We start from the raw sequence: 13,912 nt of genomic DNA on the forward strand, positions 1-13,912 counted from the left end.
TTGGATCTGAGTTAGTATCGCTTTATAACATACCAGAAAACTGAGGCTGGGTAGACTGAAAATTTATTTAGCCTGTGTACCCGTGACAACGTTTCAGTTAGGGCAAAGAACATCACCATAAGCATATAACACCACCTCCTCAGTGAAGGCAGCAAGCCAAAACTCATCTTAAGCTGCATCTTAATTGAAATGCATAGATCAATATTTTTAATCTATTTTAAAAAAGGAGACAACGGCAGAGACCGATAAGTGTTATTTCTTCAAAGTGAAAATGCTTGTTGTATACCCAAATAGCTGGCTATATGTGATGTCAACTTTCTAAAGCACACACGCAACCAGAAATATGAAGTTCAATTTATTCAAACCTTTCAGCAGTTTCATAAAACTAAATGCACTTCCATAAAACTGCCCCTGTGTATATTTTATGCAAGAGCAGCATGTTTGGTGGTGCATAACATCTTTTAAAAGTCTAGCACTGTATTTGAGAGAGGTATTAAAACGCTTCAGTTAAACTTTACTCAATGTCCAATAATAGGTCTGTGACAATGTAGGTTTGAGGTGCTTTGTGAGGAATGTTTTGAATTAAATTGTGGCATGACTGTAATTGCCCAGTATTCAGCTTTTGCTGTCTTTAATGGAAAGTCATTTCAAAATCAGCAGAGATGTCTGTTACCACTGTATGAGCACACCGCAGCTTACCTTAAGCTATTCACGAAGCACAAATTTGATCTTTGCAACAAGAAAAGTTGTCACTGGTGTGGCTGTTCGTGTTCGGTTTCACAAAAAAAGGGCCAATGAAATCTGGTTTTCTCCGACAAACTTGGGTTATCGTGCCAGCTTATTGCTCAGTGCTGTGAGCAAAACCTTGTGAAGCAGTGCAGGTAACAATGACTACAGTAATGCAGCTCACTCATTCCATCTCCAGACATCAACACTCACTCTTCAAGTCTGCTTTGGGGGAAACTGCCCACAGTGCAGTCCGCAGACTTTCCAATGTTAAATGATGTTGACTCGCTCAGCAGTAGCACAGTATTGGAGAGAGTGTGGCACCGTGGGATGAAACCCATGTTTTTGCAGATGCTCAAAAATAGTGTTTTTTTGTGAATGACAGCGCGCCCATAGCAACAGTACATTTTCTCAGCGGTACGGCTTCCCATCCAAGTTGGCTCAATAAGAAATCGCAGGCTTCCGGGGCACAGCAAATTGATATTTATTGACCAGTCTACGTCTTCATGCCATTCTGTGAAATCATGTGAATAAATGGGGACCCGTGCTATACAGTATAAAGAACACCAGAGAAGGGCGTTTACGGCACAAACAAAAAAATGTGCAAAAGCACTTCACACACTTGTACACTGAAATCCTTTCCAATGACAATGCTTCACTAGGCTACTCCACCCCATTAATTATAACCATTACCATCATAAAGCTTAAAGTTCTTTCTCACTTTGTGTAACCAACAGAATGGAACATTTTTTAAATGCTCGAAATAATTATTTTTAAATTTGTATTCATGAAAGGACAGATTTATCCATTGGGGACCTAAGCGAAACACACACAAGTGGACTGTGCTAACGTGTAATTATTACTAAAACAGAGGAAGGCAAACCAATTAAAGAGTGTAATTTATGTCGTATTTTATTTGGGGTGCAGATAGAGGGTCACATAAAACATAATTCTAAGGATGAAATAGTGTTCTGTTTAATCCCTCCTGACCGCCAGAGGCAGTGCATAAGGACTGGACTATCACTGTCACGTTGGATTGTGGAGTTTACCACGCTGGCTCACGCACGTGCAAACTGCCCCCTTCCAGGTGCGGAGTGAAGTGCCACTCTACCAGGCATGTGGCTACATATTTGGCAGCCTTCAGGGGGGTTTGTCTGTCTGACAGCTCTACAGCAGCTACCAGGACTTCACCCTGTTCTACAAAGTCAATATCGCCTCCCCACATTCAATGGGGTCTGCGATTCTCCCAGTAGTGCGATTCTCTCCTCCTTAGTGAGGTATGTCCTCTTCCTTGTGACCTTGTTGGCATTTGTTATGCACCGCCTCTGGCGATCAGAAGGGTTCTATGAATCTCGGAAGACCACCAGAGCTGTCTGTCACTCGGAATCAGCGAGAAGATTCCAGAGTAGATTGTATTAGTGTTGTATGACAGCGGTACTCATGCGAGGATGTGCCACATCACATGTCATGGGATGACATTCGTTGTTATTCATATTCTCGACGTGCATGCCTCCAGAGCGAAGATTGTCCAGTGCTTATGCACCGCCTCTGGTGCTCATCCGGGATTCATAGAACCACAGTTACATCCGTAACTAGCGTCAATAAACATGTCGCTACAAGGGTTACAAGTGACTGAGTCCATATTGTATGCAGCAACACAACATAAAACCTGTGCATACACAGCGTTTTAGAAAGGGATTATGTTTTCATTAGGGGAATGCCCCGAGGAGCTGATTAGCTGAGGAGCGACAGCTCGCTTTGACTGGTTGCCTTACATGACTCCCTGTGCTACATGTCTCCCTAGGGCCCGTGTCACATGGTGATCATGTAAGACACTTGCACTTAGTAAACAGACCTAGAAATGCACAGAGGGAGGTTGGGAACAATAAGGAATCATGAATAACAAAGCAGACAAAGAGAACAACTCGAGACAGAAAACAAAAACCGTGCAGGAGGTAGAACACAGTACAGCAGAATGTAGACTTGAGAAGAAACTGGAATGGATGGATGGAAGAAGGGGCAGGTAGGGGGGGGGAGCAGAGGGTGGCGTACGCACTCTTATAAAAGCATCACTGATCAGAGGAAAACACATCAATAAAAAAAAAACAGATCTTTTTAAAGTTCAGAAGATCCTCACAAGCATTATCAGACCAAAGCGTACAAAGTGCCAAGCGACTGTCTGCTTATTTTGCAGCATTCAATGGGTAGCAAGAAGTTGATGGGGGCCACGCCGTAGCTCCTTGCCGCAGCACCATGAGTCTACCGCCATCGCAAACTGTCAGGACTGATACCAAGTTCTTGGGATGAAGGGTGGCAGAGAGAGAGAGAGAGACAACGGAGCCTCTCAGAGCCCAGGCAATATAGGGAAGGAAATGGAATTATTTGGTTACCGGGAGTACAGAGTCCTCTGCCCGGGTGGCATTTCTCTGCGGATTAGCCGTCTCTCGCAGATGCCCGACTGATGGGGTGTCCGAAAGCGGGTCCTTTAAAGAGACAACGGGCACAGCTCAGACACACGGGCTCAGCTGCTAAGCCCTGCAAACTGCTGGTGGCTTCTGAGTCTTTTCATGCACAGTAAACAAACTGGAGAAGTCTCCATTCCATCCATTGGCCTCTGACTGTATCCATGGGAACTGACAGCCTATGAGATTGTGATGTCCCATAGAGATAAAAGTATCCAAGGTTTGGGTCGCCTACCACATATGTGCATTTCAATATTGACTTTTATTGATTAGTTCATATTTCCATTAGCTATTTTGTTTCTTTGATCCTGCGTAAGTCAGTGCTGTAAATGTGTGAACTATTCTTTAGTGTAAATGTTGGAATTTGTCAAGGACAGATGCGGATTTGACAGATTACACAGGGAAAAATCTACATTTTCTGGTTTGGAAGCCTGATAATGCAGCTATGAAAATTAGAACTAAGTTTCAAGGATACAGTAAAGTAACTGAGGCTGAATTTTGACAGTCTGCCACTATTTTTAGCTACACAAACCCTGCAGGAGTGAAAACCCTGCAGCTGAAGACATTCCCAGTTAAAATGGACTCATTATTTGCAGATTAGGCACTGTTTTATTCTGTTAGTTCTAATGTGTTGATAAAAATGTAATATTGACAATGCTGATCCATGGCCACAATCACTTTACTTCAATCAAGGGTTTGTGATCATGTGTGCTTCACCAGTGATTACAGTACTTCTGAGGCTGCATAACTAATAATATTAGACCCTGTATTTACCATTTTACAAGAAAAAATTAATATTTTAAAGTAGCAAGCTCCCAGAGCCAGATATATCAGTAATGATTAGAATTTCATATAAAAGGAATGGACTGATGCTTTCCTTGCAGTATCATCTATAATTCAAAAGGACGCTTATGTAACACCAGGGCTTAAGCGTCGAGTTATTAAAAACTCTACAGCAGCTGTTTCTCGAAAAAGTTCCACTGATGCTGATAAACTGACCGCTGTGTCAGACGACTGCACACCCCAGCCTCGTCATTTGACTTGTCTGGGAGACTCCCAGGGAGCAGACAAGGCTCCTTGCACATGACCATCAACAGCGATATCATGACCGTGTCCTGTGCTCGCCCCACCATTAAGACACAGCACGTACAGTAGGCCCATCATGTTACAGTCTTCTTCTCCATTGGTGTCCATTGTCTCCACATGTATTCAACCCCCACACCCCCCCCCCCACCCCACCCCCCACACACATACAATCTGCCATGTCTCAGCTGGAGCCTGAATGGGAACTCCAGTCACGCTAGAGAAAAAGACTCCCAGGAGCTCTGTCAGCTTGTCTCCGCGACCCCGGCAACACAGCGCGACACAAAAAGGTCACGGTGGATTAAACATGGGCTGCTTCGCCCGGCGGGCGTGAGCGGTGCTCTGAAGTGCAGTTCTGAAAGCCTCTCTGAACAGCAGGTGAGGTCCACGCAACTGCATGTGCATCTCTTCCGCAGTGGCCTCAGGGACACTTGATGAGCGTAAAATATGCAGGGGAACCTTGCGTCGTTATGCGTGCACGCAATCATGGTGGCTGAGCATGCAAAAGCATGCTCGTGTGTAGAGCGTGGCTTGTTGGACAGTGTGTGTATACACTGAGCAAGCTACAGTTACATGTATATCACCTAGCGAGGGGATGCGATGGGGAATGACAACCTTCTCATCACTGTGATTTGATGCACCCATCAAGTGGAGAAATGAGCACAGAAAAGAGGAAAACAATCCAATCAACAAAAGAAAAGTGGATATCACCTTCTCTGGACTACGTGTCTCTCTCCCATTCCACTGTTCCCACACCTCCCTTCCCTTATCTCCGCTCTCCTGTTGGGTAGCAACAAGCTGCAGTCTCAGTGGAGCCAGCCGTTCCCTTCAAACATAGGAGACATGGCTCTCCAGGGCTGTGCTCCACACCGGCAGTTCTCTGCCAGTCAGAATGCTTTACTTGAGTTCTCCTGTCAATATCTATACCTTAATCTACCTGTCCCTCTGTCTCTTCCCTCCCTCCAGTTACTGGGCCCTTTCAACCAACACATTTATTCTTCTTGTGCTAGTTGAAAGCGCTCCAAATATTTTTCACAGACACAGGCTATTTTCATTAGTTTAACATTAAAGGAATTATCACAACACACCTGTGCTGTTGCTAGGTTACCTAGCCAACCAAACATCCCTTGTTTTTCTAAATCTGGTAGCTCTCACAATACTAATTAGGTGTTTTAATCTGTTGATAACTTGTATTTATGTCTGCTGAATGGCAAGCTATCTTTTTGGTGTTGGGTGTGGATAGCCGAAGGTTGGCTTGAGAAACAAAACTGCAAACAAAGTTTGGGGCTTCTAAACGACAGTAAAGGGTCTAGCCTTTGTGCGGTTTTCGTTTGTAAAAGAAATGGGTCGCCTTAGCCCAGCCATAACTTGGCCTTTCACACAAACCCTTCTCAGCGAGAAAGCGCAGCTTGAGGGCTCCGTGCGGAAAGTTTTCAAGATGTTGAGAATTTGACCGTATTGATTTCCCATGAGCTCATTCATTCCTGCTTCCACGAAACACTGCTGTCCACAGCAGGACCCTCAGAACAATTAGGCACACAGGGAGAGCACAGAGGAGGGGGTGAAGCGCTACCTTCACGGTTCTCCACCTTCATTTATCAGCCTTGACCTTTTCTTTTCTTTTGCCATGGCTCACCCCTGCTCTTGGATTTTCCCTCCTTACGTATATCCCTCTCTCCACCACCCTCTCCTCTGATTTGCTCTTCCTGCAAGGCAGTGGCCCGGATGCCAAGACGCCTTAATCAATGCCATCACTCAGAGAAAAGAAAGACAGGGTATCTTGGTGGATGGCGGCGCCTTTTTGCAGTGATTAGAGTCACTGCGGTTAGATTTCACACAGACATCTGGACATTAAATCTGGTCCCCACAATGAAATTGAGAAAAGGCAAAGAGAGAGACATTAGGCTGACAATGCTTGATTCAGGTCTGCTACTAGAGTCAAGACATTACAAAAGCCACACCAGGTAATTCTATGGATTACGCAAGTTAGCTGTTACAGTCTCACCTTAAAGACCTCTTTGCTTGTTTTTTTTTTTTTAACATTGTGGCTTCAGGGTCCATGTCCCTTGCAACTAAACTTCCACAGTCCTTTTGAAAGATTCTGATCATATGGTCTCATTTTCCAAGAGTCAAAACACTCCCAATAGAGGAATTCATTTTTGCTGCTGTATTGTGAAATATGCCCAAACTAATCTGTAGTGTACAGTAATGCTGCTCATTACTGTTGTGAAGTGTCCGCAACATAATCTTTAGTGGAGGTCAAAATCAGTAGCGTTCAATCTGCCAAACTGTTCTGCCTGCATTTTCACTCCCCTTTCATCTGAAAAAGTACTAGAAAAGTATGAATTTCCTTAGACGTCTGCTTTCAGTGCTTCAGGAGTCTTGTCAAAGCCCAGTCAATCTTCAAAGCGTTGCTGTTTTTTTTTTTTTCATTACTGACATAACTTTGGCAACAGTGAAAAAATGCTGATATTTTACTGTAAATGCTGATGTGGTATTTCAGCAATATATCTGGGGACAACCGCTATTAAAGTATTAAGTAAAACATTTTATAAACACTCTCTACATTTGCACTACATACACATCTGTAAATACATATTTCCTAAAATCATTGGAATGTAACTGGGGACCTGTATTTCTTCATCTTGCTGTCTCAATGAAAATGTGTAACATTACAGAGACAACACCAATAAATCTAAGGGTATACAAATCATATCTATGATCTTTACCCTGACTACTGCATTCACACCCACACCCTAAAAAGCATGTGAGTTCTTCCTATGAAGTTGTTCTTCATAACATATAGTCTCAAGTAATCATATGAATCATATTTGAACTATGATCACACACATAAATGGCATGCGTTGGGTGTTATCTATAGTTTTACTTCTTTATAATTGAAGATGCACCACAGAATTTGCTCCTTCCATTTGCATAAATTAGAAGCACAATTATGCAATTAATCCCATACATTTAAATGCAATGTTGCTCTTGCTTGTTCACAACACATTACAAAATAACCAAACAAATATGAATAAGTTTAAATCACAAATATCACATTTTAAAATATTTAAATTGCATATTAAAATATATTTTTTTAAAGTAAAGTACATCTTGCTCTGTTATTGCTTTGAGGATTTGTAATAAACTAGGTTTGGAACTGCTTTAAACTCCCCATGCTCCACCAAAAGAAACAGATTTGAGGCCCATCAAGGGGAATGTGCTATCATAAATATCACATCTGCACATACTTACATAAGTAAAGGAATATTTTGCAGGATTTTTACCTTGAAAATATTGTAAAATAATTATAAAATTAAAGATGCACTGGCAATCTGTCTTTGCACACGTGCCAGATCTGTGCTCCTCTGCCTGTATTTCTTCTTCTAAGATGTGCTTGGGAGTGACACTCCTTTCCTTGTGGGGAGGGGTAGGTGTGGCTACAGAGATTGTGGGGTGAAATCAGGTTTCAGTGGAGTGTTGGTAGCAAGCTAGCTACCACAGTGACAGTTGCTAGCTGCAATTAAATGAAATACTCCAATGAAATACTCTCAAAAAGTGCCAAACCCCACCTTCTGGTCATACTGGCAGGCTCAATTACAGCAGGCAAGATCAACAGAGCAAGAATCCAAAACAAATACAAATTTGACCCAGGTCTGCTGCATAATACGCCTTTAATTTCAACAAAACAAGTAGAAATTTCGGGGGAAAATAGTGGGATGTGGGATTAATGTTTATATTTCTACAGTGCTAGAAACTGGATGTATAAGTGTGTGTGTCTGGTTGTACATAAAGTAAAAGTAGTACACTGAAACACGTGTTTCATATGTAAACTCCAAGATTAATTCTATTCTGAAGCTCCTCTTTCAAATTTTCTGAAAAACATTTGAATTCCTTTGACTGCGGGAACTAGACAGCTGTAAATCCTGTCACTGAGTAAGGACTGCAGTCCTGATTAAACCTTTTCAGGGAATATCTGGACACGATGATAAAAATTAAGAGACCAGCCGTACAACTGATTGTTCTACCAAGCCAATTTAAACAAGAGCTGCAAGAAAATGTCATTAAAACACACACGCCTTAAAAAATATACTCGCAGAAATCTTCAGAGTAAAGAAATCAGTGTTACGCAAGTAGGATTTATATTTTATCATGTGCGTTTTCCTGGGTATGATTAGTGAATTCTGCAATGGCACCCGCAAGACTGTAGTTCATCAGAAATGCAAACCTACACTGGGGGGTTTGAACAGGAATGAGTCCCCAGAACACTGTGCAGAATACAGAGTAGGTGAGCATGTGATTTCCTCAACTTTACAAAGAAAGTCTCCAAGTCTGTCATTTTGCCCGTATAAGGGACAATACTTGCATAAGGGCCAGACAGAAAACAGCCGCCTGGGATATGTAATGCGATGTTGATTACATAATTGCCATCTCAAACAGTCAAGAAAAGGCATCTCGAATGGAGTGTTATTATGAATTTCCCTGCTCTCCTACCTGTGTCTCTAAGCGCACTGTGGAAACACAGCTGCTCACAGTGGACTGCTGCAAGCTGCTGACAGCTGATAACAATGGGAGCCCACAGCAAGGCACGCAGGCTCTGGCTCATTAACATCAGTCACCTGCTTCGTGGGGTCATTTGTGGGTTCTTCATAAAGCCTCTCCTTTACACAAGGGGTCGTTCTCGCCCTGCTGCAAACACACCCAGCCTGTCTTTATATAGAGCATCTGCTCTTGATCTCTATGGGACTGGCTGAACTTTGTCAAGCTGATTACAGGAATAAGGTGATAGAAATATGACTTTTATGAAGGTGCCTTCCCAGTCCATCGATAAGGAGCACCTGAGGACCCTGGAATGCATTGCAGACTGATCGATAGCTCTTCTACAGTCGGTATAGGGAATAGGGAGGAGAGAAGTACCACATTTCACACCCGTGACTTTGTTCTGCATCTGCACACGCAAAGGAGAGGGGAGCTATAAATATCACGCTTAGGAGAGGATGGACTTGAAGACCTTGCAAGCAGAAATACAAGAAAACAGGGCATGTGCATAGCCTTCTGCTTCACTCAGGTTGATATCCAATTCACACTACATTCCACCTGTTAGCAAATCTCCAGACTGAAGGTTGCCAATGAATTCAAGGAGTATTGATTGGTCACTAAATTCCTTGGAAGCCTTGTGGCAATTTTGCTTGATATACCAGAACAGCTCTGACAGAACACTAGCAACAGGTTGGCAGGTAACCTGAGCACAGAATCACACAACAGCAGCACAGGGATTGCCAAGCAATTCGACATACAAGCTTGAAATGCTTCCAGCTTACCTCATCCACATTCTCAAAGGCATTGATGATGTCATAGGGCAGGCAGGACAGCAGGTCTATGACAAACCAGGTTTTTAGATAGTTCATGCGGATGAGTTTGGGGTCAGAGATGACCTCTCCGCCAGGGCCCACAAATGTAGTGTGGAAGTTGAGCACGATGTCCACCAAGAAGATGACATCCACCACGCTGTCCAGCACTAGCCAGGCAATGTTGTTCTGCTTGGTCTTGAAAGACACATTGTAGGGCACCATGATGGCCGTGTAGAAGGTGAGGATGAGGATGACCCAGTCCCAGGTGGTCTTGAAGGTGCAGTAGTGCAGGATGATGTGCGGGGGTGTCTTCGGAGCCTCCTGCTTGTACTGGGGCAGGATGTCGGAGCCCAGCTGTAGAACCTGGGGGAGGTAATCAAGTAAATTCAATTCAATTTTATTTGCGTAGCGCTTTTTACAGAGAGCTGTCACAAAGATGCTACACAGATTAGAAAGACAAGAAGACAGAGCAGGCAGAGAGGTGGATGTGTCAATCATTCCACTAAGCACACTCTATATAAAAGCATTTGTGTGCTTATGAGCAACAAGGGAAACAACATATCTTGAAACACAGAAAGGGCATAATACAATCAAAGATAATTTGTTCTGATACGATAGATATAGTAGTGAATAAGTCTTGTTTCAGATAATACAGCCACCATTCATCATCATCAGTAGGCAGGTGGGTGATCTTGATTTTCTTTATTATGAACTGGACCACCTTTCTCAATCACTGTCACTGGCCATCGGCAAGTAGCAAGAATGCCCAGATTGTCCTGCTCCCCTTCACATATCATGAGAGGATTGGGGTGCCTTCATCTCCTACACCCTTTACATCAAACAAGGGATGAGTCAACCACAGAAGTGATAAAAAGCTGCTATTATACAGGAGAGAACTCTTTTTGAGACAGCAGAATAAATAAAAAAAAAACTCAACTTTCTGAGATCCCACAGAAGAAACGCTCTCAGTCGCAGGAGTTTCACACAGTATGTGGCTTTAACACGCAGTCCACAGGAGCCTGATCAACCAGCACAGTTTGCAACGGAGTGAAAGGGACGTGGACCCCCGAGTGACTGAACCCTCCCATACACTGGACAGTGGACAATGCAGTTACCATTTGCATGTCACTCAATGGAGCTACTGGCCACAGAATTGATCCAAGACCATGGGGATCATACATGCACCACAGTGTGGTGCCTTAACCGAATGAGCCACCAGCAACTTTTTCAAAGATCTTATTTATATCATCTCTATTTTAAAAATTTTATTTCTGCTCTATTTTCTGGATACACAGTGCCTGGATACAGAGCAACACAAAAATATCTGTAATAAAGGTTAATATAAAGTACATTCCAAGACTAAACCAAACAGCGTTGCCCTTAGCCCTGATGGCTGCTCCATAATTAGTGCAATCTCTCTACCATGAACATTCATTTGCCCACTCTATGGACCACATTTCACTCATTTAACCATCAGAACACTGGATTAAGTTTTTGTCCCTGAAAGTACATATAAAACTTGATATAATAAAAGCTAAACTCGATGGCTAGACCACTCTGTGGAGCAGTGGCAAGACAAGAACCGAAGCTCCAGGAGCGTCTCTCCCATTCCAGCATGAAAAAACAAAAACACCTGCTGAGTGCAAGAGTACTGCGTGTCCCTGAGGAAGGGTGATGCAGCCGTCAATCCATCTGGGGGGGGGGGGGGGGGGGGGGGCAATGGCTCAGAACACAGCTGCAGGAGACTGAGGCGGGGAGGGGCAGCGGAGTGCCGGTTACGGGGGCATGGGGCCCTAATGAACTCTAAACGCTGACGTGCGGTGGGGGCGGGAGTCGAGAGCTCCCCTCCCCGGCAGTTTGGGGACGCACTTTGCAGCAGCGACAGCTCCAGAGCCAGGAGCTTTGAATTCTTCATGACTTCGCGATGAGCTCTGTCAGGGCCGCTCCTGAGCACGGCTCATTCTGGGCTCCGGCTTTTGAAAAGCCTGCATTGCTGTAGCGTACGTCATATTCCCAGCTGCAGGCACAGGGGCTGGCATCCAGCACCATTAAAAGTGCGCATAAACAGTCCAAAAAGCTTGGTAAAAAAAAGTTTTCACCATAGTTATTTTGAGTGCTGACATCCCAACAGAACGCAGAAACACCTAAGCAGCTGTCTAAAAAATATGTTCTTCAATACGAGTGTGCACATGCACAACTGTCTGTGTGTTTTCTGAGTGTAAATGAGTGTGTGTCTGTGTGTACTGTATTCTCATAAAGTTGATATTGCAAGAGATGTAGTGGGTGAATATTTATGCATGTTTGTATATATACATGTGTATGTATGTGTGTGTGTGTTTCTGTATACAGCTGCGGTATGCAGTGCATGATCGACTGTCAGGATGTGTATGTGCGTCTCAGTAAAACATACCTCTGCAAGACGTGAGTGCTTGTGGCTGACCTCGGTCTTGTTCATGGGCGTGAGCTGCTGCAGAGTGCTTCGGCTGTTGGTCAGTGCCCGCGTCAGCCGTGCAAACTTGGTCCATCCTGCATGTGAGAAACAAGGAAAAGGATCTCCTCATCTTTCCACAGCCTGGAGAGCAAGACCAGGGGCGTCGTAGTGGGGGGAAAAGTGGGACTGATTACCCAGGGCCCGAATGGGGGGGGGGGGGGGGGCCTCGAAAAGCCTGGAATGATGTGTAGGAGACATGGATCAAGAGAGGAAGGGGCCCACAGACCCACAGAGATGCATAGGGCCCAGCATTTTGTGCTACACCCCTGAGCAAGACTACGCATGAAGATGAGCAAAGTGCATCATCCCCCCTCATTTCCCCCCTCGCAATTAAAAACATGAACACTCCTGGGATGTTGTTGTGACTCGCCCCTGGCAAATCGTGACATAAACGCCACACGAAAATAACTTAATTATGAGGAAAATGTATTCCATTTGGCAAGAAAATTATCAAGGAAAATAAACAAAGTAAGAGGCAGAGGACGACGACAGGGCTGCTATGCGGCGTGCTGGAGAGTAATCAGCAGACAGCGATGAATGAGGGTCGCCACCATTTAAAAGTGCAAAATAAGCCTTCAACACCTTTTAACACTAGCAACATTAAAATACATTATAAAGCAGAGACAGGAGACACTGGAACACTCCTTTCATCCAAGCACCTCATTAACCATTAAAAAAGATGCTCCTTTAATGGTGGATTTTTCAGGAGTTTGAGCTGAATTTTTTTAGCATGGGCTGGGGTAGGTGTCTCAGGCACAGTTTGTGGCATCATCTTGAAATTCAATAAAATAAATAGAGACATCCGACTTGTTTTTGACATTAAAAGCAAGATTGCCTGGGTAGAATCTGAATCTGTACAGATCAGTCTCAAAACAGACGCTCAAGCAAAGAGATACAGGTGTGGTTGTTTCCTACCAACAACATGACACCAAACCTCTTGGAAAATACAGGCAGAAGACTGCAATAAAGGGATAAGGGTGTTAAACTGGCAATGATGAAAAGCTGGTAGAGAGGATTAAAGCAGCCTGTTGTACAGCCTTGCTGTACCTCTCGCGGTCATGTGAGGGAAGCATGTCACCATATGTTAAGTGCAATCTGACGCCGTGTAGCATTAGAAATAAGTCAGACAGAAAGTGTGCGTACATAACCGCACCTTCTGTGCTGCCAACATGTCCTGTCCTTTGGGCTGAGCCATATGTCAGTGATCTCAGGCACTGAGCTGTTCAGACAGAACTGCATGTCTTAATGAGGTCGACTTTATCAACCATCACTCAGATGATAACAAAAAATTCCACGACGAGGAGTCTTAAATCCAAAAACGTTCAGCTTTTTGTGAGCACCTAATTGAAATGATGAATTTACAAAAGAGTACAGCCCCATCTTACATAAACAAAAAAGGCTGGTTTACAAGCAATTTCTGTCCTGTCCTAATAAGATCTGTTTATGAAAATTCCATAATGTACTGTCACTGTAATTACACTCAGAAAACTTGTGCAATTGTGGCCAACTGCACCGACAACACAGCTCACAGATAAACTACAGAACATGTGCTTACTGTTCATACTTTCAGAAAACTTTATTAATGTTTTCATAACTACACCAGGGATGTGTTTGTCCGTACTACTGTTTCACTACTGCTATAACTGTAGTTATGCCAATGAAATTTTATGAAATCATAAAACTAAAATATTTTGCTTCAAAGTTAAGAAGTTATCCTGCGCTGTTTGGTAAGCCCTAGGCTTAAAGTGGAGATGCATTTCTAAGGACTGCTTTCAACAATTAAACATTTGGATACCTAA

The 13,912-nt window shown here is 43.6% G+C and overlaps 1 protein-coding gene across 3 annotated transcripts in view; it reads right to left on the reverse strand.

The window, feature by feature from the left end:
• Positions 1-13,912, reverse strand: part of kcnh5b (potassium voltage-gated channel, subfamily H (eag-related), member 5b) — a 74,845-nt gene that overhangs the window by 43,216 nt on the left and 17,717 nt on the right. For 2 of the 3 annotated variants that reach the window (XM_035423766.1, XM_035423776.1), the window contains 2 exons: positions 12,033-12,148; positions 9,593-9,985 (listed from right to left, as the gene is read on the reverse strand). In XM_035423766.1, the coding sequence (XP_035279657.1) occupies positions 9,593-9,985; positions 12,033-12,148 (509 nt within the window). Of the gene's footprint in view, positions 1-3,116; positions 3,210-9,592; positions 9,986-12,032; positions 12,149-13,912 lie in introns of all 3 variants that reach the window. The other variant, XM_035423785.1, reaches the window with a different exon arrangement.

This window comes from Anguilla anguilla, chromosome 1 (assembly GCF_013347855.1).
Source record: "Anguilla anguilla isolate fAngAng1 chromosome 1, fAngAng1.pri, whole genome shotgun sequence".
NCBI lineage: Eukaryota > Metazoa > Chordata > Actinopteri > Anguilliformes > Anguillidae > Anguilla > Anguilla anguilla.